This window comes from Chiroxiphia lanceolata, chromosome 1 (assembly GCF_009829145.1).
Source record: "Chiroxiphia lanceolata isolate bChiLan1 chromosome 1, bChiLan1.pri, whole genome shotgun sequence".
Taxonomy (NCBI): domain Eukaryota; kingdom Metazoa; phylum Chordata; class Aves; order Passeriformes; family Pipridae; genus Chiroxiphia; species Chiroxiphia lanceolata.
The window spans coordinates 153,500,936-153,521,335 of record NC_045637.1 but is presented as its reverse complement, the minus strand read 5'-3'; the positions used below and the strand labels follow the sequence as shown (position 1 = coordinate 153,521,335).

General features: G+C 49.6%; 4 protein-coding genes across 11 annotated transcripts in view; 2 read left to right on the top strand and 2 right to left on the bottom strand.

Annotated features, from left to right (window-relative positions):
- OBSCN (obscurin, cytoskeletal calmodulin and titin-interacting RhoGEF) overlaps positions 1-1,523 on the top strand; it is a 184,195-nt gene extending 182,672 nt beyond the window's left edge. Inside the window, exon 117 of the mRNA XM_032686197.1 lies at positions 82-1,523. Within this exon, the coding sequence (XP_032542088.1) occupies positions 82-259 (178 nt within the window). The 3' untranslated portion in view covers positions 260-1,523. The remainder of the gene's footprint in view (positions 1-81) is intronic.
- On the bottom strand, positions 1,196-6,162 carry LOC116785971 (5-beta-cholestane-3-alpha,7-alpha-diol 12-alpha-hydroxylase). The gene has a single exon (XM_032686211.1). It carries the CDS (start codon positions 5,266-5,268, stop codon positions 3,736-3,738), a length of 1,533 nt encoding a protein of 510 aa, XP_032542102.1. The 5' UTR covers positions 5,269-6,162; the 3' UTR covers positions 1,196-3,735.
- Positions 6,163-6,486: 324 nt separating this feature from the next.
- Positions 6,487-19,978, top strand: HIGD1A (HIG1 hypoxia inducible domain family member 1A). The gene is made up of 4 exons (XM_032686281.1): positions 6,487-6,491; positions 16,197-16,321; positions 18,207-18,341; positions 19,263-19,978. Exons 2-4 carry the CDS (start codon positions 16,219-16,221, stop codon positions 19,310-19,312), a joined length of 288 nt encoding a protein of 95 aa, XP_032542172.1. The 5' UTR covers positions 6,487-6,491; positions 16,197-16,218; the 3' UTR covers positions 19,313-19,978.
- Positions 7,474-13,915, bottom strand: ACKR2 (atypical chemokine receptor 2). 8 transcript variants are annotated; one of them, XM_032686230.1, is made up of 5 exons: positions 13,860-13,915; positions 12,958-13,150; positions 11,719-11,987; positions 11,053-11,110; positions 7,474-9,256 (listed from the first exon to the last, which is right to left on the bottom strand). In XM_032686230.1, the coding sequence occupies exons 3-5, from the start codon at positions 11,926-11,928 to the stop codon at positions 8,139-8,141; spliced, it is 1,386 nt and encodes a 461-aa protein (XP_032542121.1). In that variant the 5' UTR covers positions 11,929-11,987; positions 12,958-13,150; positions 13,860-13,915; the 3' UTR covers positions 7,474-8,138. The 8 variants fall into 8 exon arrangements, 7 of the variants coding, with proteins under 7 accessions (XP_032542121.1, XP_032542138.1, XP_032542116.1 ...); XM_032686247.1 differs by having other exon boundaries at positions 13,820-13,867; XM_032686225.1 differs by lacking the exon at positions 13,860-13,915 and adding an exon at positions 13,689-13,840.
- Positions 19,979-20,400: the final 422 nt, after the last annotated feature.

Here is a 20,400-nt window from a genome sequence, read left to right as displayed (position 1 = left end):
GCCCTCTTTTCTCTCCATGTGCAAGGAGCCTCCTCAGCCAGCAGGGCTCCCTGACTGACCTCCTCACCTTTCCTGTTCCAGGGGAAGGCCGTCAGCCTCCGAGTGCCTTCAGAGCCCGTGGCTCCAGGAGACAGGTTTGGACAGCAGGCAGCAAGCACTGGTTACCTTCCCCACCACCAAACTGAGGAATTTCCTCATGGAAAGGGAAAAGAAGAGGGGCTTGCTGTGCTCCAAGTACGGCCTCATGATTGCACAGTGACGTGGATGGGACAGGCAGGAACTGCCCCTCTGTCCCTTCTGCACTCAGTGTTTGGTACTAAACCATCCTGCCAAGCTGGTGTCCATCAGCTGAGCTGGGGTCACTGCTCCCTGTGTTTGTGCTGGTGTGTCCTGCCTGCCACAGGCTGTTCCTGTGTGTTCTGTGACTTGTTGGGTAACTGGGCCAGCAGACAGTGAAGGCAGCAAATGCACCAGTGACCATGGCCTTGTAACATGCACGTGTTGTCCTTTGGCACTTTGAAGCCAGGCTGCTCTTCCCTGGGGAGTGCACAGGCCCTTCTACCCAGAGATGTGCCAAAGGCTCCGTGTTTTAATTCTTCAAAAAAATCCTGACATTTCACGTTGTTTCTCCTTCCAACCCTGCTTTCCTCTGCAATGGGTGGTGTTGGCTGTGTCGTGGCTTTGTACTCATAACCTCAGTGCTCCTTCGAGTTTCTCTGCAGTGATTGATGTATCTGTTGGTGCCGCTGACTTCCTTCGATTTTCCACACGAGCAGCATTAAGAGGAGGCTTTCTCAGAGCTGTATCTGTCTGTGTTTAGAGGAAGGAACACAGAAAACAGTTCCTGATGCATTGCAGTTTCATACTGGAGTTGAGGCTGTTTAACCAGGGATGGCCTTTCCCACAACATGTTTAACCCCTGTTGTTCCAAACCTGAAGGATGCAGGCTGTGACTCCTTCCCTTGCTCAGTGTGCAGAGCAGGAGTTGTGACCTGGAACGTTTTCCCTGTGCTGTCGAGAGCAGGCACCAACTCAGCAGACTGTAAAACTTTGAATGTTGAAGGAGTATTGTCTTCATTAAGCTCTGCAGGAGAGAAAACCAGGGGTTTAGGGACAGACTCCACACTCAGCTCTCTCAGGGGATAGAAGAGTTACACGAGACAGACACTGCAATGAGAGCTGCCCCCCAGTGAACTTTTCAAATTTATTCCTGGATTTTTTCCAATTTAACTTCTCTTACAAATCCAGTCAGGTTTTTGTTGGCACAGGCTGGTTTTTTACTCTTGCTGTTGCACTTTGGGATGGAAAGCTCAGTGCCAGGGGAGAACCCACCCAAGCATAAAAGTTAATTGCAGATTAACTCATTTGGAGCTTTCACACTCTTCCATATATGACTTTTTTTTTTTTTTTTGCTTCTCACAACTGCATGCATTTGAGCATGTCTGAAGTCTTTTATAGACTCAATACTGTTTGGTTAAATAAACCATTCTGACAAACAAGTAAAGCCAGATTTTTCTGCTGAATGACTGTCATTATTTTTATATCCCTTTCCCAAGCCCAGTCTTTCACCCTCACTCTGACCTGGGGTCCCTACAAATAATAACCAATGTACACTGTGTATCAGCAGGGAAAACAAGCTCCATGCAAACCATCCACACAGAAAATCCTTTTCCTAAAGCCTTGGAGTGAGGACATCACTTGGCCAGGATGTGATGACGGCTCTGAGCTCTCCAGCTATCCTAAGGCATTCCAGGGCATGGTTTGGAGCTTGAATTGACCAGAACTTGGGAAGAGCTCAAATTTAATTCTTGGTAGCAGAGCCAAACGAGCCCAGGGGTGACAAAAAAAAAGAGGTGAGAGCCAACATGAAAATTGTGAAAAGGTGCTGGAATTGATAATGGGAATATTAACTGTCACAGTCAAGCCTTGTGCAGTTACAGGTGGTTTTGGTTTTCCTTGGTTCCGCCAAATCTGCTTGATAGTTTCTGCCTGAATTTCCACACCACAAGGTCTGGGCTAATGCCCAGTCTGGCACGCTGGGATAGTTTGCCCTCAACGTGCAGTTACAACATCCCCCTGCCCTTTGCAGAACAACCCAGGATCTGCCTCTGATGTTTGGACATCTGTGAAAATGTTTGAGTTTCATTCCTTGATCGTACATGATCTCCAAAGTCCAAGGTTAGTGTCAGCATTAAAGTCAATCCACTGTTCTCTGTACAGCAAAGGCTGGGATTTACCATCTGTAAGGACTAATAATTTACCCTAATTATTGAAGGGGAACAAAGCAAAGCAGAGTTTGTAGGGGGGCAAATTTTTATCTTGCATTGATCCAGCAGATAAAACAGATGTTCGAGGTCTATAAGGTCGCAGTGGCTGTAGCCCATAAGGGATTGAGGTTGTTTTCTCATGCCCCACTTAGGTTTTTGAGCCCCTTCCCATCACTCCATCCTTTTCCTTACAATCTCCTTGGGTATTTGCAGAGGATGGGGTCTAAACTGGGAGAGTGGGGATGTCTTGAATGCTCAGCCTCCTGCAGACCTGGAAAGGCAGGTGACCACCTGCATTCCTAAGCCACATAAGCACATGAAAATGGTCCTGCAGGTTCTGAGTGATGTTCACAACGCTCTTTTCCCCCTGATCTGGTAAATGAGATGATTGGCAAGATCTGACCTTTTCTTACACATGAAATGGGAAGGAGTTGTTGGTATGTCCTTGCTCAGCACATCCCAGCTCTGCTCCCTTTGGGGATCTCATCAGATACTAGAAGGGGACCACAGGCATGACAATTTGAATACTCCATGGAAATTCTTACGTCTCTGGAAAGGATATTTGCTGCTCTCTGATTTTTCAGGGGTTCACTACAAGGTGGTGCCATCCTGCCAGTGATACTTTGTAAGTGGAAGTAAATAAATGCGTCAGTGAGGAGCTGATAACAAAATAACACAGTCCCAGCGCTGGTGCACAGCAGCTCATCCCCACACTCCCAAGACACTTATTTTCCAGCTCATCTGGCCTGGTCTTTGCTTGTACAACTGCTCTCACACCAGTGCCAGTGCTGGCACCATGGACACACAGCTCCTTTGACTTGTGGTCTTGAATTTAAGGACAGGAATTTAATAAGACACTAAAACAAATCAGGGGGAGGAAGTGTATAGCATATTTATACACAACCAGCCCCTTTTATCCCCTTACCTCTCAATTTTCCTCCCCAAATCACCTGAATCCATCCTTTATCCCCCTTTGGTTCCTCCCCAAAACTATCCTACTTTAAGTCCTGTGCAATCCCAAAATGCTCTTCCCCTACACACCATAGGATGTCTGCCCTCCCTTGACAGAAATCCTCCTCCAGATCTCCACGGGTCTCATGCCAGGACCACGGGGCTGACGGCTCTGCTGGGACAGCCCTGGACAAAATACTTGTTCCTTGGAAGCCCTGAATTTGGGTTCCCACCTGTCAATTTGCCCCTGTGCTCCTCTGGGTTTTCAACAGGCTGATGGCCACAGGGATGGGGCTGGGAATAGCCCCAGAGGGCACATTTTGTCTCTCTTTTATCACGTATCCCAAAACCACAACAACTGGAGACACAGAGCAGCAACACGTGAGACGGAGGTAAAAACACAAGCCATGATAAATGTTAAGCAAACAAGATCAGATCAGGAGCTGATAACCACGGGATCACACAATTTGCCCAGAGGTAACACCGGAACAAACAACACAACGGGGGCTTCCCAAAATCAAAAGCGTGGCCGGTATCTGAACCGAACATCGTGAATAGGTTGCATGGTCCCGAATCCCCAGCGGCTGATGTCTATCCCTGGGATCTCCTCTTCCTCATTGACCAGCTCCAGGTCATAGTGGCTCAACATCAAGAACACAAAGAGTTTCATTTCGGCGCTGGCAAAGAACCTCCCGGGACAGGTCGATACTCCTGCTCCCCAGGGCATGTTGACATATTTCAGCTTCTTCCCATTTTTGTAGAAATCCCTCTTGGTGCCATCTGGGTTCACGAAGCGGTCATACTTAAATTTGTGAGGCTCGTGGTGAATTTCTGGGTTCATCTGCACAGCGAGGTGTGGGAACAGAGCCACTCTGTCTCCCTTGCGGAGGGTGTACTCTGTCCCCCTGCTTGTCTTGAAGCTGATGTCCTCCAGGACAGCTCTGACCAGCAGCGGGGCTGCCACCAGCCTCAGGGTCTCCTCCAGAGCACTGTCCAGAAGAGGAGCCTGGTTCAACATGTCCCTAGTGATGGTAACTGGACGGCTCCCTGCCTTCACTTGCTGCCCATTCTCCCTCAAGACTTTATCTACCTCACCTCTCACAGCCTTCAGAGCTTCTGGATGCTTCAGCAGGTACAGGAGGAGCCAGAAGGCCGTTGGGCCCGTGTTGCCTTGGGATGCCCAGAGGAGCATAAACATGAAACGATCCCGCATGTACTCGGGGACACCGTTCTCTGCCAGAAGTTGGTCTTGATCACTGATCCACCCACTGATATTGTCCTTCTGCCTGGCCTTCTTCACAGACAGCACACTCCAGAAGAGCCTCTTCAGCCGTTCGGCTTCTCTTTTGTCCTTGTGAGGCAGCAGAGAGAAGGCCAGGCGAGGGAAGAGGCGGTCGTACTTCCGAAACTCCTGGAACAGATGGTTGGAGTGGACACGATCTTGCTCCTCAGCTTTCTCCTTGTCTCCTGCCCCCTGGTGTGGCTCAGAGCCGTACAGAGCCAGGTACCCGGCTCTGAAGACGATGTTGTAGCAGTAGTGGAAGAGGTTCTCCTCCCGCCACACTCTCTTCTCCTCTCCTGGGCTCAGGTTGAAAAGCATCAGCTTCTGGAAGTTCTCCATGGTGGTTTGAGTCAGGACACTGAGCCCCTCTCCCGTCAGGTGCTTCACGCTCGATTCACGGGCTATGTTGTGGTTGGATTCGGTGGGCTTGTAGCCAAAAACCTGCAGGACCAGCTGAGTTGCAGCAGCCCTAAAGTCTAGTTTAGACCGTGATTCCTTCACGATGCTGCCAAAGCAGAAGGGGTCCATCACAAAGGTGAAGTAATAGCCACCGATCAGCACCGTGAAAACATCCCCATGTTTCCTCCACATCCTTTTTAGAAACTCTGAACTGTCCTTCCTGAAATCCAGCAGGTAGCCCAGCCAGGGAATGGTGCCTTTGTCCAGGGGTGGCTCATCTGGTCTCCGTCTCCGAAACACCCCCAGGACATAGAGGCCACCGAGCAGCAACGACACCAAAGCACAGAGAAGAACCACCCACAGCCCCATGAGAGCTCTGTGCCCGTCCGGGAGCTGGGACTAGGGACAGGTTGGGACAGGAATTGTGCTTTCTATTCCCATCCAGCAGCTGATATGCAGAGGCACAGCTGACAACCTCTGCCCCCATTGGCAGCGGGTGTTTGCCTGCCCCCACAGAGCACTCCAGTCTGAACTTGGATTTCTGAGGTGGGAGGGATGTTGTAATCCTGTTGGAGGACCCATGCTGTGTAAGGGGGATGGGTTTTGGCCTGGGTTCTGCAGCAGTTTAAGCAAATTTCCTTTTCTAGGGACAGGGAGACCAGTTTTGGGGGAAAAAAAAAAAAAGGTTCAGAGGATTCTACTCAATGATTTCTGCCTTTAAGGCCAGGTTATGGAGAAGCACTGCAGGTTGAAAAAAATGAAACAAAGGGATGTTGGAAATGCTACTGGAAATGAGCTCAGGGAGGGGGTTACAGCGGAGCCAATTTGGTCTCCACAGACAAGAGAAGGAAAGGTCTCTAACATTTTGATGTTCTCCAAGGCACAGTGCCCTAGAAGTTTTTTCCCAGTGCTGCCACCTTGATCTGCACACACAGTCACCACAACCTCTGTCCCAGTCACTGGTGCCTGGACCTCGCAGCGCCCTCACATTGGACAGAGTGTGACATTATCCCCTCGCTATTTCCCTCACCTTTGCCCTTCCCCTGAGAATCCCCTCGTAAGTTTTCCGCTGTCCCAAGAGTTCTTCTCTCTATGGGATCGCAATCTTCATCTTCTTTCTTGCTTCCCAGCTGCTGTCCCTTTCCACGTTCCCTCCAGTGACCTGACCTGTGAAGTGAAGGTCACATCACAGCATCAGCTAAATGCATATCCTGGCTTTGTTTCTTTAAGGAAAGCTCCCAGCCTCACCATTTTGGAAACACACTGCAGCAACGTTGGGAAGAAAAATAACAGCAGTGAAAACAAATCTATCTTTCCAGAACAACTCAAAGCCCTTCTCAGTCCTGTAACCTTGTCTAGCAATAAAACTATGGTGATGAGTGTTTTCTTTTAAATAATTCTTTTTTTTTTTTCTGTACAGTTCTAGGCAAGTCCTATGCTTAATAGATTTTCAGGCTGGAAAGGGACCATTTAAGGTTCAGGAGCATTTGGGGTGAACAATATATTTAAATAAAAGTCAGCAAACTCATAACCTTGAGCTTTAAAGCTACACTGGGTATTAAGGATTGGCCAACAGCTCCCTGTGCTCTTCTGTTCAGCCCATGATCTCACTCTGTGGTGTTGCAAAGCCAGTATTTATGCTACAGTATCCATGGATCTTTTTTATCTTGTCAAAGGGGCTCTGTGGAAGTCAAATTCTTCCGTCACTGTTCTGCTGAGCCCACTTGTTTTCTCCTTCTCACTGGCTCTTACTGGTTTAAACTTTGATCTGATCAAACTGGTCTCAAATCAGTCTATGATTGAACTGATCTCTAACCAAGGATGTATCTGTTGGGGAGAGTTTCCTGCTCAGCAGAGCTGTGTGGCACAGCTCATCCTAACAGAGGAAACTGTCACTGGGCAGACAACTCAGCTGAAAGGTGCCCAGCTCCTCCTGTTATCTCTCCTGGTAGACAAAGGGATGATCCCAACTGAACCATCTGGCTCTTGCCACCTACCTGGCAGATGGTAAGAACAAGGAGAAGCAAAGTCACCCCCTGGCTGGGTTTCTGGCCTAGTGGATGAGCGTGGTAAATCTATTCCTGGGTTTCTGGACTGATGGATGAATGTGTAAAAGCTATTCCACAGCCCACACCATGAACTGGAGGGATAATGGGATTGCTCTCCTCCATCAGACCCTTTGGAATCTATAGAAGAGAACGTCTGCATGTTTCACAGAATCACAGAATATGCTGAGTTGGAAGTGACCCACAAGGATTATCGAGTCCAACTCTTAGCCCTGCACAGGCCCATCCCCAAGAGTCACACCCTGTGCCCCAGAGGATCATTCAAACCCTCCTGGAGCTCTGTCAGCCTTGGTGCTGTGCCCACTGCCTTGGGGAGCCTGGGCACTGCCCAACCACCCTGAGAGGCAAAGATCTTTTCCTGAGATCCAACCTGACCCTGCCCTGACACAGCTCCAGCCATTCCCTGGGTGCTGTCCCTCGTCCCCCCAGAGCAGAGCTCAGGGCCTACCCCTCCTCTGCCCCTGCCCAGGCAGTTGGAATGGCAGTGAGGTCTCCCCTCAGTCTCCTCTTCTGCAGCTGAACACACCAAGTGCCCTCAGTGTCCTCACACAGCTTCAAATCAAGGCCCTTCCCCATCCTCATTCCCTCCTTTGAACACTCTCCATCGGCTCAATATCTTCCTTATATTGCTGTGCCCCCAAACTGCCCCAATATTCCAGGTGAGGTTGCCCCAGGGCAGAGCAGAGTGGGACAATCCCCTCCCTGATGCCCCCCAGGACAGGGTTGGCCCTCCTGGCTGCCAGGGCACTGCTGACTCATGGCCAACTGGCCATGGACCTGGACCCCCAGGTCCCTTTCCCAGCACTGCTTTCCAGCCTCTCATTCCCAGTCTGTCCGTACATCCGGGGTTGCCCCATTCCAGGGGCAGGATCCGGCACTTCCCCTTGTTGAACTTCCCATGGCTGATGGTTGTCCAGCCCTCTGACTTTTTGAGGTCTCTCTGCAGGGCCTCCCTGCCTTCCAGGGAGTCAACAGCTCCTCCCAGTTTTGTATCAACAGAAACAAATCCCACAAGTACTTTCCCAATCCCAACACGGAAAATCCTCATCTCGAAGGTGGTTCTTGGATGAACTGTCTGACTACCAAGCGTTGTGGGCTCACACCAACTCCATCCCATGGCCAGGACCAAATGCAGCACAGAGGGTACACACACAGTGTAAATAATGTAAATATTTATGATACAGTTGTGATACTCAACATTTCTATCTCAGCCACGTATCTGCTGCAAGATGGGCTTGTCTCTGAGGGCTGGATGTGAAAGAAACCACTTCTCCTGAAAATGGCCTGAGGGATCTTCCACAAGTAGGACCTGAATCGTTTCTTCACAAAAGCATAGAGCAAGGGGTTGAGACAGCAGTGGACAAAGGACAAGCTCTCTGTGACCTGCATGGCATAGTCCAGCTTCCTGCTGCTTTCACAGCTCCTGATCACACCGACATCCTGCAGGGAGTGGAGGATGAGGACAATGTTGTAGGGAGACCACAGGACAAAGAAGACACCCACCAGAGTGAAGACCAAGCAGAGAGCTCTCCTGGAGCCAGGCAGCTGTGATGTGCTGAGGACACAGGCGATGCGGGAGTAGCAGAACACCATGAAGAGGAAGGGCAAAAGGAAGCCCAGGATGTTTTGAGTGACCCGAAAGACAACTTTCCAAAATAAGTGGTCCTGGCCATAATCCTGGGTGCACACGGTGGTTTTATTGTGGCTTTGCCTTGTGCTGGTGAAGAGGCCATCAGGAATGGAGAGAAGTATGGAAAGGATCCACACCACCAACAAGCCAAGGATGGACTTCCTCCATGATGTGGAGCTGTGAGCAGAGCAAGCATAAACTATCTGCAGATACATGTCCAGACTCATGCAGCTCACAAAAAAGATGCCACTGTAGAAGTTCAGAGTGTACATGGCATTTAAGACCGGGCACAAAACATCCCAGGTGACCCCCTGAGAAACGTACAGAGCCCAGAAAGGAAGGGTCAGCAGCAGGAAGAAGTCTGAAACCACCAGGTTCAGCAGATACACCTCAGTCATCTTCTTCCTCTTCCTGATGTACATAATGAGGACAGTGAACAGGAGGGTGTTCCCGGCCATCCCGAGCAGGAAGACCACGGTGTAAAGCGAAGGCAGGAACACTTTGCTGAAGGAGAGCACCTCCTCCTTGGTGCAGAGCCCATACTGCCCGTAATCCTCCTCGTCCAGGTACTCATACGGGTACTCACTGGAGTTGGCACCATCCAGCCAGGGGGTTGTGGTTGTTGTTGTCACCACTGAGGTTGTGTTTGACAAGTGGCTGCCTAAGAGCAAAAGACAAGGGAAGCGGGATCAAAGTGTTTGAATCCACACAGGAAGCAAAGACCACATCATGGAGGGTTGTCCTTTAGTTCATAGAATTGTAGGATGGTTTGGGTTGGAAGGGACCTTAAAGATCATCTCGTTCCCACCCCGTGCCATGGGCAGGGACACCTCCCACTAGCCCAGGTGGCTCCAAACCCCATCCAACCTGGCCTTGGACACTTCCAGGGATGGGGCAGCCACAGCTGTTCTAGGCAACCTGTTCCAGTCCTTCACAGCAAAGACTTCCTCCAAATATCCAATCTAAACCTCCCCTATTTTAGTTTGAATCCATTCCCCCTTGTCCTGTCACTGTCCTGTAAAAAGTCTCTCTTGGTCTTTCTTGTAGGATCCCTTCAGGTACTGGAAGTTCAGAGGTTTAAATTTCTGCCACTTTCTGGTAAGTATTTTGTGTCCTACACTCCTTGGCCTTTGTTTAATTGTAAGGACAACTGTCTACACAGAAATTAAAAAAAATAAATTCTGCTTTCCTTACTTGAAAATATAAAACTTGAAAGTCAATGATCACAGACTCCTCTGACATAACCCACTACTTCCTCCTGACAAGCTTTTGAGGAAGTTTCTGCTCTCAGTTATGGGAAATCCACCACCACACCTCACTGTGAGCTGCTTATGTTCACCTGGGTCACTACTGAGGAAGGGGCATCTCAGTTCTCGGTGAAGCAGAACCCATCAACAGCACCTTTGTGTCGGTGTGGCTGTTCCCAGAGGGGAAATTCTGAACATCTCTCTGCTCCTGGTGGGACACTGACCACTCTCTGTGTCAGCCCTAGGACACCAAGACATGGATTCTTGTAGAAAGTATTAGTAAGTGGAAAATACAGAATCAGAGGTTCAGAGAATCCCAGAATGGTTTGGGTTGGAAGGGACCTTAAAGATCATCTCATTCCAAACCCCTGGGCAGGAACACCTTCCATTAGAACTCAAAGACTCATCCAAGGTAAGAACAGGTAGGCACCAGAATCAAGTCCTGAATCAAGGTTAGAGGTAGAGATTTAGCTGGAAGAATGTTGTTGCAATCGATTCTGCACGAGCCAAGGCATGACCTGCGCTCAGCCAATCCCCAGGACTGGCCTCAGTGTTTAGACAGCTGCAGCCCAGATGTCAGGAAACTATGAGTGATTTGCAGCTTCCTACTTTTGGATTCTGATTTTCAGAATGAAGAACCCACCACGCGAACGAGAACATTACGAGGGTTTCAAAAGAAGAGCCCATCTGCCACGGTGGGAATGGGATCTGCCTGAGCCACCCTCTGTCAGTACCATGAAGGGTAATGTGGAGTTTAAAAATCAAGGCTAATCTCCAAACTCTGAGAGTTTGGCACGGAGGAAAAGTGGTGCAAATACTCTTCCACCTCTAAACCACACATTTTTTCAGCCACAGCCAAAGCTGCCTGTCTTTTCCTTGGGGTTCATTTTCCAGCAATCCCAAACAGGCCTGGCTGTGCAGCTCCATGCCTGCAGTTTCTCCTGCAGGACCTGTTTGCCCCATTTCCCAAGAGACCTGCAGCCACTGAGTAATGAGAAAATGAAGCTGTTGGTCCCTGGTTGTCCTCCCAAGGAGGACATACCCCATGGTGGCTCTGCAACTCCTAGGGATGGCTCCCTCCCCACAAACACCCTGGAAAAGCGGAGCCCCTCCACCCCACATGGATTAAGGAAAGCTCCCAAAGCTCGGAGTGGGGATGCTGAGGATGCCTGTGGATGTGCAGCTGCAAGGGGTGAAGCTCTGGACCTACCTGCTATGGTCCCATGCCTAAAATTGCTTAAATACCCATTCCAGGCAATTCCAGGCAGCTGAAAAGAAAATAAAAAGTGATTTGAGCTGTGTTGAAATGTTTTCTTGCCGTCTCGCAGCTCTTTGGCAAGTGCTGAAGGGCACTTCAGACAGAGCAGTGATGGAGAGCAGGGATCTGCCAAGGCAGAATGTTTGTCTGGGATTTGTTTGGGAATGAGCTTTTCAAAATTTCTTTCCTGTATCATATTTTGGAAGAAACTCACCCCCAGCCATATATAGCTGTGACTCTACCACATTCCTCACTGAGAGGAAACCAAAGCTGTCCATCGTGCTGATCAAAGCAACAACCAACAAGAGTCCGAAATACCCAAAATACCCTTCCCCTCACACCCTCTGTGCCCATATCAGGACAAGCCACTCCCAAATTTTACATTTCTGGGTCTCTTCCAGCCTTTTCTCCCTCTGCCACATCTTTCTCCCTCCGTATCAGCCTGGCACTGACATCCATACCCCCGTCCCGTAGCTCAGAGTGGAGAACTGGTGAACACAACGTGGACTTAGAAACTAATCCCAATCCCAAACTGGCCACCTTTCAAAAAGAAAGGAGAACCTCCCCAGGTTTCCTGCACAGCTTTGTCTACAAGCAAGAAGCAGAAAATGCACTTACAGGAGTTTCTTCCCCTGTTTCCATCCTGCTGAATGCTCGGATCAGGCTTTTAGGAATCTCTTTCACTTGTGCAACAGCAAGTGGGCAGGAAATATGCACTCCCTGGTTTTGTTTTTGCTTTTCCTGGTGTTGGTCAAGGATGACAGCAGTGGATAAATGGTCTCCACCCTGTCTGAGCACATGCTGAGACCTTGTTGTAGAAATCTGCATGTTTTCCAGGAAATCTGATTAACTCATGTGCTCTTTGGATGCAGCAGGATCCTCAACCCCTGCAAGAGCAGAAATGGCTTCTGCCAAAGGTGTTTGTTGGAGAAATTTTTGACAGAAAAGTTTTTTGACAGAAAGGTTTTTTGCAGAAGTTTCTGACACCTTGACAGAAGAAATATCAGTCAAAGTGGTTTATTGGAGAAGTTTCAGAATATCACTGTTGGTGAGTGGTCACCTTCCTGCTTGTTTCCTCATCTCACCACCAAGCAGGGCCATGGGAACACCCTGACCGTGCCAAAGCTTTCCCTGTGCCAATCCTGGTGTGTTTTATACTCCCCAAACCACCCTGGTAAAAGTTGGAGGGTGGAGCAGCAGTGACGACTACAGCTTTGCATCCAACCTGCCCCTTGTTAAGTGGATTGACAGAGAGAAATACATTATTTTTACCCATTTTTATGTTTGCCACCATCAGCTGCTGCAGTTAATTATACCATATAATAACATATATATTTATATAACAAATACATTTGTGCAAAACAGACATCAGCAGGGAGCAAGAACCACTCACAGAGCCCAGACACTGGACATACACAGAGAGATGCTGCAAGCAACAGAGGTTTCATTAGCCCAGCAATGAAAATGAAATAAGTTTTTGGTTTTAATTGAGTTTCTGCCCTGAAGCAGGGAGTCAAATGTGCCTCTGAGAGTCACTGGAGAAAGTGGCCTTTGCTGTAATTTATTACAAGATTTTAACCCAATTTGTGGGCTGATAATTGCATAGATTTTTTTTTTTTCCTTTGACTGCAGAGCCCTAATGGCTTTGGTAATTAAAGTAACAAGATTAGGGGTAATGGGAAGCATATTTAGAGAGATGCAGCTGGAACAAATGGTTGTCTGAGCCACTTTCTCTCACGCTGCCCAAAATGCCTCATGTGGGTGCAGGGGTGACCCTGACTCTGCTTCCCCCTGCTTGGAGATGGAGAGGCACAAACACCACACTGCAAAACTGGGCTTATGGAGAAAAGGACTTTCCTTGCTGTTTTGCCCTGATGAGCTGCCCTCAGGTTTAGGGGAGGATTTTAGGCATCTCCCGGATCCCAGTGGATTTTTCCTTCTGCTCCAGAGAACGGTTTGCTTTGCGTCAGGAACAGCTTCTGGATTAACTCTGGGCTTCCAAATCCACTGTCTGGCACACAGCGGGTGTAAGGCAAGCTCTGCTTGAAAGCTGAAATTTGGGAAAACATAATGAGACAATCAGGAGGGAAAGGCAGAGAAGCCGTGGCTGCCCAATCCCTGGAAGAGTCCAAGGCCAGGCTGGACAGGGCTTGGAGCAACCTGGGCTAGTGGAAGGTGTTCCTGCCCATGGCAGGGGGTTGGAATGAGATGATCTAACTCAAAATATAACCTGGGATTCTCAGATTCTGTGTAAATTGAGCTCTGACTTTGCCCTTTGCTGAAGAGCTCCACCTGATGTCACAGAATCCCGGGATGGTTTGGGTTGGAAGTGATCTTAAACCCCACCCAGTCCCACCCCCTGCCATGGGCAGGGACACCTTCCACCAGCCCAGGTTGCTCCAAGCCCCGTCCAACCTGGTCTTGGACACTTCCAGGGATGGAGCAGCCACAGCTTCTCTGGGTAACCTGTGCCAGGGCCTCCCCACCCTCAGAGCCAAGAATTCCTTCCCAATATCCCATCTAACCCCGCCCCCCGGCAGTTTGAAGCCGTTCCGCCTTGTCCTGTCTCTCCTGGTGCTTGTACTGACTCGATGTCACAGTGAGGGTTTATAACACCGACAGAGAAAGTTTCTGGTGTGCCAAGCTGACAAGTTGCAAAGACGTCACTGGCTGTTTCCCCCCCCTGTTTAGGACGTGCTAACCCCCGTTCCGACGTGACCCGAGCGGCCCGTCCACCCCCGGCCGTGCCCGCCCCTCACCCCCCGCACCTCTCGGCTCCGTGAGGGGCCGCCCCGGGCCCCTCAGCGCCCCCTGCCGGCGGCTCCGCCCCCCCCGCGACTGCGCCGCACTGCGGAGCGCCCCGCGTGACGTCACGGTAGGCCCCGCCCCCCGACTCGTATAAGGCAGCGGTGGCGGCGGCCGCGCCACTGATTGGCCGGCGGCGGGCGCGCGCTCGCGTGGAGCGCTGGGAGTTGTGGTCCCGGCGGGGGGCGGGGCCAGGTCGACCTATAAGAAGCGGGGGCGGGGCGTGGTGCGGCAGACGCGGCCGGTGCGGGGAGACCGCGGTGAGCACAGGGCCGGGGGGGACGGGGACACAGGCGGGACATGTGGGGTACATCCAGGGGCAGGGGCGCGGAGGAGGATGAGGGGGCTTACGGCTGGAGCGGGGAAGGGTCCTCGCGTGGGGTCTGGGAACCTGCGGCTGCCGTGGGGAACGGTCCCCGTGTGGGGCTGGGCGGGGGCCTGGGGCTGGACTGGAGCAGAGTCCCCGTGTGGGGAGCTGGAGCTGGAGTAGGGCAGAGGATCGGAGTGGGGTAAATGTGCCTGGGGCTGGAGTGGGGTACCCTGTACCGGTGTGGGGTGTGGGGACCTGGGGCTGGACTGGGGAAGGGTCTCCGCGTGGGTGGCAGGGCCTGGGGCTGGAGCGGTGTATGTACCCTGTGCCCGTGTGGGGTGCAGGGACCTGGGGCTGGAGTGGGACAGCGTCTCCATGTGGGGCTGGAGAGGGGGAAGGCAGCCTGGTGGTGCCCAAGGCCGCCGTCTTGCCGGGAGGGATGCTGGGACCTGTCACCTTCCCACCCATGTGCCTCCCTCCGTGGGTGACACCTCTCGCAGAGGGATCCTGTCACCTTCCCACCCGTGTTCCTCCCGCTGTGGGTGACACCTGTCACACACACCTCACTGTTGGGTGTTGGCAAGGTCAGGGCAATCAGGGTGTGTGTTTCACAGTTTCCTCTGCCCCGGGCCCACCCCGGTGTGAGCTGAAGGTCGTGGAAACCTCTCGGGGTGGATGAATTGATTCACTTTCAATACACTTTTCTTGTGTAAATCCCACCCTTGGCTGTCTCCCCCTCTCCCGAGTGACCGAGTGCTCCTGTTTCCTTCTCCAAATGAGTCAGGCTAAAATTATAACTCTCATTTAGCAAACCGGGGTGGTTGTAGCAGGCACAGAGAGATTAAATCCTTTGGCCTGGCAGAGGAAATGGTCTGAGCCTTTAGTTTGAGAACCAGTCAGTCTGCTCACATGGGTGTGCAGGAAATGCTGCGTAACCAGGGAGTGCAGCCACTTTTGAAATGTCTCTTTTGCCGATGGTTACTGACCCCTGCTTAAATGAAATTCCTGGTAGTTTATTCTGAGAGTTTGGAGTCCTTCCCTGTGCCCCTGAGCTGTGTTTTGCTGTGGAGTGTGTTGGTGGTCAAAACTGGAGCAGTAACAGTGGAGACTTTTCTAGCAGAGGCCTCTGTGGTGTCGCTGGGCAGAAATCATCGTTCATTGAATGGTGTTTATACTGACCACTGAGGAGGGAACAGGTCTGGGTATAATCCATGTAATTCCCAGCACAAAAAGCTGGGAATTTTTGAAGGATGATCTCACTGGTTTGGTGATGATGGTTCTGTGAGTGGAGCCTTTCTCAGGGCTGTCGCTGATTTTTATTTTCCTGGGAGGCAGGTGAGAAATCACCTGTGCATGATTTCTCCTCCTGATGTGTCCCCCCGTGAGTCTGCATCTATGGAGGGCTCCAAGACTTGCTCCAGCTCCTCAGGGGTGGCTGTTGTACATCCCTGTGTTCTCCAGGAATCTGGAATTACGCTGAGGTGGAATAGGCAGCTGAGGAGTTGCCGGGCAGGGCTGACCTTGTGCAGCGGCTCTCACTTCCCTGTGGTTGCCGTTCTTGGCAGGGAGTGAGAGGGGAGATGTGAACTTTGCTGAGGTCAGAGCTGCCATAAAGGAACAGCCTGCGAAAGCCAAGTGGTGTGGCATGGAATTCCTAAAAGGAAAGGCGGGCAGTGGCCCAAGCTTTCTGTGGCTTCTCCCTGCCTGTGAGCATGGAGGGGCCACAGGAATCTGTAAAGGTGTGAAAACAAGTGGCAGAAATCTGTTGCTTCCCTTTTTTTTTTTTTTTGTTCTGTCCTGTTCTTTCCTCTCCTGTTAAGTAACAATCCTGCTTCCCAAGGCTTCACTGGAATTAAATCACCTGTCCATAGCTCCTGTGCTTGTATCTCACTACCTGGATAGTTGTGATTGGGGGAATCCGTAAGGGATTTTCTTTCCCCAAAGATTCTCTTAATTTGGGGTTTCTAAAACCTGAAGGGAGGCTCTTTGTCTTCACAGCCACCATGTCACCCAGGCAGGAATCTGTTTATCCTGAGTATGAGACTGACAGCAGCCAGACCTTGAAGCTGATAAGGAAGTTTAAGGAGACGCCGTTTGTGCCCATTGGTGAGTTTAAAGATGGGGGAAATGTGTTTGCACAGACTGGGGAAATGTGTTTGCACAGACCTTTCTCTTCACAGGCAGTCAATGAGGTGTCAACACCATCACTGTTCACCTTCCTCCTGTGAGCAGGAAATTACTGGGAAATTACTTCCGCATTTAGGCTTGGTGATAGCAGTAATCCTTCTGCCTGGAGTGGTATTTGTCCTGCAAGAAAGAGGGAAATTAATGAGGTCTGTCACCTTAAATAAAAAACTCAAGGCTTAAAAGAAAAAACCCCAAACCAACAAACCCTGAAATGTTTAGGTGAGCTTAGAAAATGTATTTAAGCGATGCTGTCTGGTAAGGAGTGTTGAGCAGGGTTCTGGGAATTATGTGATCACTACAAAGTGACTTTAGAGCTAACAAAATACAAACTGGAAGGATTTAAATTACAGCCAGTTTGCTAAACATTTCACCCCTCTGCTGCCACTCCTTAGTTTAAAATGCATTCTTTTAGTAGTTTTTATGTTGCCCCAGCTTGAAGAGCTTGTAGAGTTCTCAGCCTCTCTGCCGAGAGCCCCTGAAGCTGCTGAGGAGAGCAGGGATGGGTCGTGTTCATCCTGAGAGATTTCCTCTGACACCAGACACGTTTTGATTTCCAGCCTCCTTAAATGGAGAGCAGTTGGGTCACTTGGGGTGAACTGTTCCAAGTGTTTGCCAGCAGATATCCATCACTGGTTCCTGAGGTCACAGGACTTTGTCTCCACCTTGCTCAGGCGTACTGTGAACTCCATGAGTTCAGGTTCGCCGAAACAGATTGGCAGAACTCACCTTTGCTCTGTGTCAGAGCTGGGTTGGAGGCCCTAAAACTCTTAATTGGTGTTTAATGCAGGTACCACGTGAATTAAGGGCTTATGGCTTCCTAGTGGAACTGGTAATACTCCAGGCTCAGGGAGACAAACTGCTTGTGCTCCTGTGAGTAAAATATACACAGCACTTAAAACTCAGCAGCCACCTTTGAACTGTGTAAATAATCGTCCTAAAAATGGAATGAAATGGATGGAATTGGAGAAGTTTGTGCATTCTGTGAGAGCATCGGGGTGCAGTGGTTGGAGCTGGCAAAGCCGGCGCCGTTTGCTCTCTTGTAGGACTGTCAGTGAACTCTGTCCCTGGGAAAGGGCCCTTGCTGAGCCTCCCTCCTCAGAGCTCGGGGACAGCAGCATGTGACTTGTCCTGTCCCGGTGGCACCTGGCCAAATGTGACAACACCCAAAATAGCAGCCTCAGCAGGCGGGCGGGTACGTCAGGGAGCATCCCAGGCTGAGGGTCCAGCAGCAGCTGAGTGGGATTGTTGGGTGCGAGCTTCCATCCAGGAAAGGGGGTGCAAGGAGGCCCCGGCTCTGTCTGAAAAATATCCAAGGAATTCTGACACTTTGACCTGCTCTCCTGACATTTTAATGCTGGTGGAAATCTCTTGCTCTTCCCTGCACTGACTTGTGCATTGAATGAGGTAGCACTGGAGTGGAAGCAGGAGGTGGGCCAGGACTTGCCACTGCACACACAAAACCAGAGGGAAACATGCTTATTTTAGGATGAGAGGCTCAAGTTGTGCCAGGGGAGGTTTAGATTGGATGTTAGAAAAGATTTCTTCACAAAAAGGGTTGTCAAGCGCTGGCGCAGGGTGCCCAGGGCAGTGGTGGAGGGATTTAAAAGCTGTGTGGATGTGGCACTTGGGGACTTGGTTTAGTGGTGGCCTTGTGCTGGGGAACAGTTGGACTCGATGATGTTAAAAGGGTCTCTTCCAACCTAAAGGATTCTATGATTCCCAGGATATTTTGTTTAGGTGGGTCCCCTCCCTCCTCCGGATGCCCTGGATCTCCCCTCAGCAGGATGCTCTCCTTGCCTTGCAGGGATGGCTGGGTTTGCTGCCGTGGTTGGATACGGGCTGTACAGGCTGAAGCACAGAGGTGACATGAAAATGTCACTTCACCTGATCCACATGCGAGTGGCAGCCCAGGGCTTCGTCGTGGGAGCCATAACGTGTGGTACGTACGGAATGGGAGCTGTCCTGGGAAGTGGCAAACCTCTTGGATAACACAGTGTGTGTGACCTATCCTCGGGGTGGGAGTACCCAGAACATTTGTTTCAGGATGTCCGTGCTCGTTCCTGGTGTTTGCCCAGCCCTTCTGGAGTTATCTGATGTTTAAGTACAAGTGTTGAATGTTAAACTGCACTGACCTTGAGAGTAGGAGTTTTGAGTACTTCTGGATGTGGCACGTGAAGTTCTGCAAATGTGGGAATTAGAGGCAAAGAAAAAAAAAAACCACTTATCTGGCATTAATATTTTCTCCTGTTGCTGTTTCTGAATTTAATGCATTAGAAAATCAGCTTGTGTAGCCTCTGAAATTAGAGACAAAGAAAAAACCCACTTACCTGGCATGAGTATTTTCCCCTCTTGCTGTTTCTGAATTTAATGCATTGGAAAATCAGCTTGCATGGCCTGTGATATTATATATATATACTACATACGTAGTATGTGTATCTATATCTCTATATATGTATATATTTTCAGGACTGGAATTGTGTCCCTGAAGGTCCTGAGTGATTTGTACATGCCAGGTCTCATCTAAGCCTTGCAGCTGTGTACGTGTGTATATTGTGTATCCCATCAGACACTGTTTCTCCTACTGTATTCCCAGGAGGTACAACAGGAAGGCTTGACTTTGGCTGCAAAGCAAACCAGAGTTGGGTTGGGATCAGCATTTTGTACACAGTATATTTTCACAGCCAGGTTCTCTGTACACCAAGAGCTTTGTAGCCATCACTGCTGTTAGAAAAATGCAGCAGAAGAGGAAGGGAAACATTATTTCTCCTGCCGAGAATTCCTCTTTCTGTCCAGATTTTTAACCCTGTTGTTTCCTGTTTCACCCAGCTCTCCAACTGTGCTTTTTTTCCCTCTCTTGTAGGTGTGCTGTATTCCATGTTCCGGGAATATGTGGTGAAGCCCAAGGAATAAAGGAGAGTTTGTCTGAAGGCTCTGTCCTGGTGGTGGCCTGTGCACTGCAGCTCCAAACCTCATACCAAGGGTTTCTTGAGCAAAAACAAAATTATACATGGCATTAGAGAATTGTTCTACTTGTGTATGGTACACTGTGCTGAAGCTGGAGGCTTAAATGATTGTGCACTGGGGGAGTGGGTATTGGGGTCTGGTTCTCTCTGACTGACACCACCACATCCCAGTTTCTAGGGGATATAGTGGAGTACAATCCCTTTATCTTACCCTTCAACTCAGTCCTAAAATTGGTGACTTCTTTGTCTGTCATTGCCCAAAACCACAAAGTCTGAATTGGCTTCTGTCAGAGAGTGTCAGGAGTGCCCTGCTGTCATTTTTTATCCTCTGCCTCCAACTTTGTAATTTAGAAGCTTCCAGTAGCACTAAATGACTTCTAAAATATTGAGAGAGATATATAAACATCTATTTTTTTTATTTAAGGCATAAGTACTTGGTATGTCGCAGCTATTTAAATGTTATATTTATTCATTGTTAACGAAGACACGGGCTCCCTATTTTTGCTATATCAGACCCTGGGATTACTATATTTTGTAACTTTATTTACAGTGTTCTTCTGAATAACATCTAAATGTAACATTTAAAATACATATTGTGAAAACTAAGCCTTGATTTGGTGTCCTAATGCTTTTAAAGTGTTCAACCCAGCTCTGGTTTCTGCAGTGTTGTTGCCCATAGAAAATGTAAAACATTTAAATCTGAAAAGCCCCCCTCACCACCTTTGAGGTGTTAAAACCCTTCCCTGCAAGTTATTTTACACTCAAGCCCCTTGTGCCTCCAACAGCAGTCACAAAAATAAAAGCCAATTTGTAAAAAAACCCTCATTTTCTCCTGTTAGCTTACATTCCATGGTGGCAGTTATCAGATGTTACAGCTGTCTCTGTAAGAAATAGCACAAGGTACAAACTGCACCTGTCTGTGACATGTTGTACAGAGCAGTGGGGGGCTAAATACGAATAAAAGTGAGCCCTGGCGATAACAAGTGTTTGCCTATGGATTTGTTGGGGGGAACATTCATCCCGTTCTAGAGGGAT

Bases quoted from the DNA above. Each gene is read 5' to 3' on its own strand.
- LOC116785971 (XM_032686211.1), bottom strand. From the start codon at position 5,268: ATGGGGCTGTGGGTGGTTCTTCTCTGTGCTTTGGTGTCGTTGCTGCTC.
- ACKR2 (XM_032686230.1), bottom strand. From the start codon at position 11,928: ATGCAGATTTCTACAACAAGGTCTCAGCATGTGCTCAGACAGGGTGGA. The intron at 11,111-11,718 runs GTAAGTGCATTT...TTTTCTTTTCAG, and splicing joins AAACAGGGGAAGAAACTCCT to CTGCCTGGAATTGCCTGGAA. The intron at 9,257-11,052 runs GTAGGTCCAGAG...TTTTGCTCTTAG, and splicing joins TAGGCATGGGACCATAGCAG to GCAGCCACTTGTCAAACACA.
- HIGD1A (XM_032686281.1), top strand. From the start codon at position 16,219: ATGTCACCCAGGCAGGAATCTGTTTATCCTGAGTATGAGACTGACAGC. The intron at 16,322-18,206 runs GTGAGTTTAAAG...CTTGCCTTGCAG, and splicing joins GACGCCGTTTGTGCCCATTG to GGATGGCTGGGTTTGCTGCC. The intron at 18,342-19,262 runs GTACGTACGGAA...CCTCTCTTGTAG, and splicing joins CGTGGGAGCCATAACGTGTG to GTGTGCTGTATTCCATGTTC.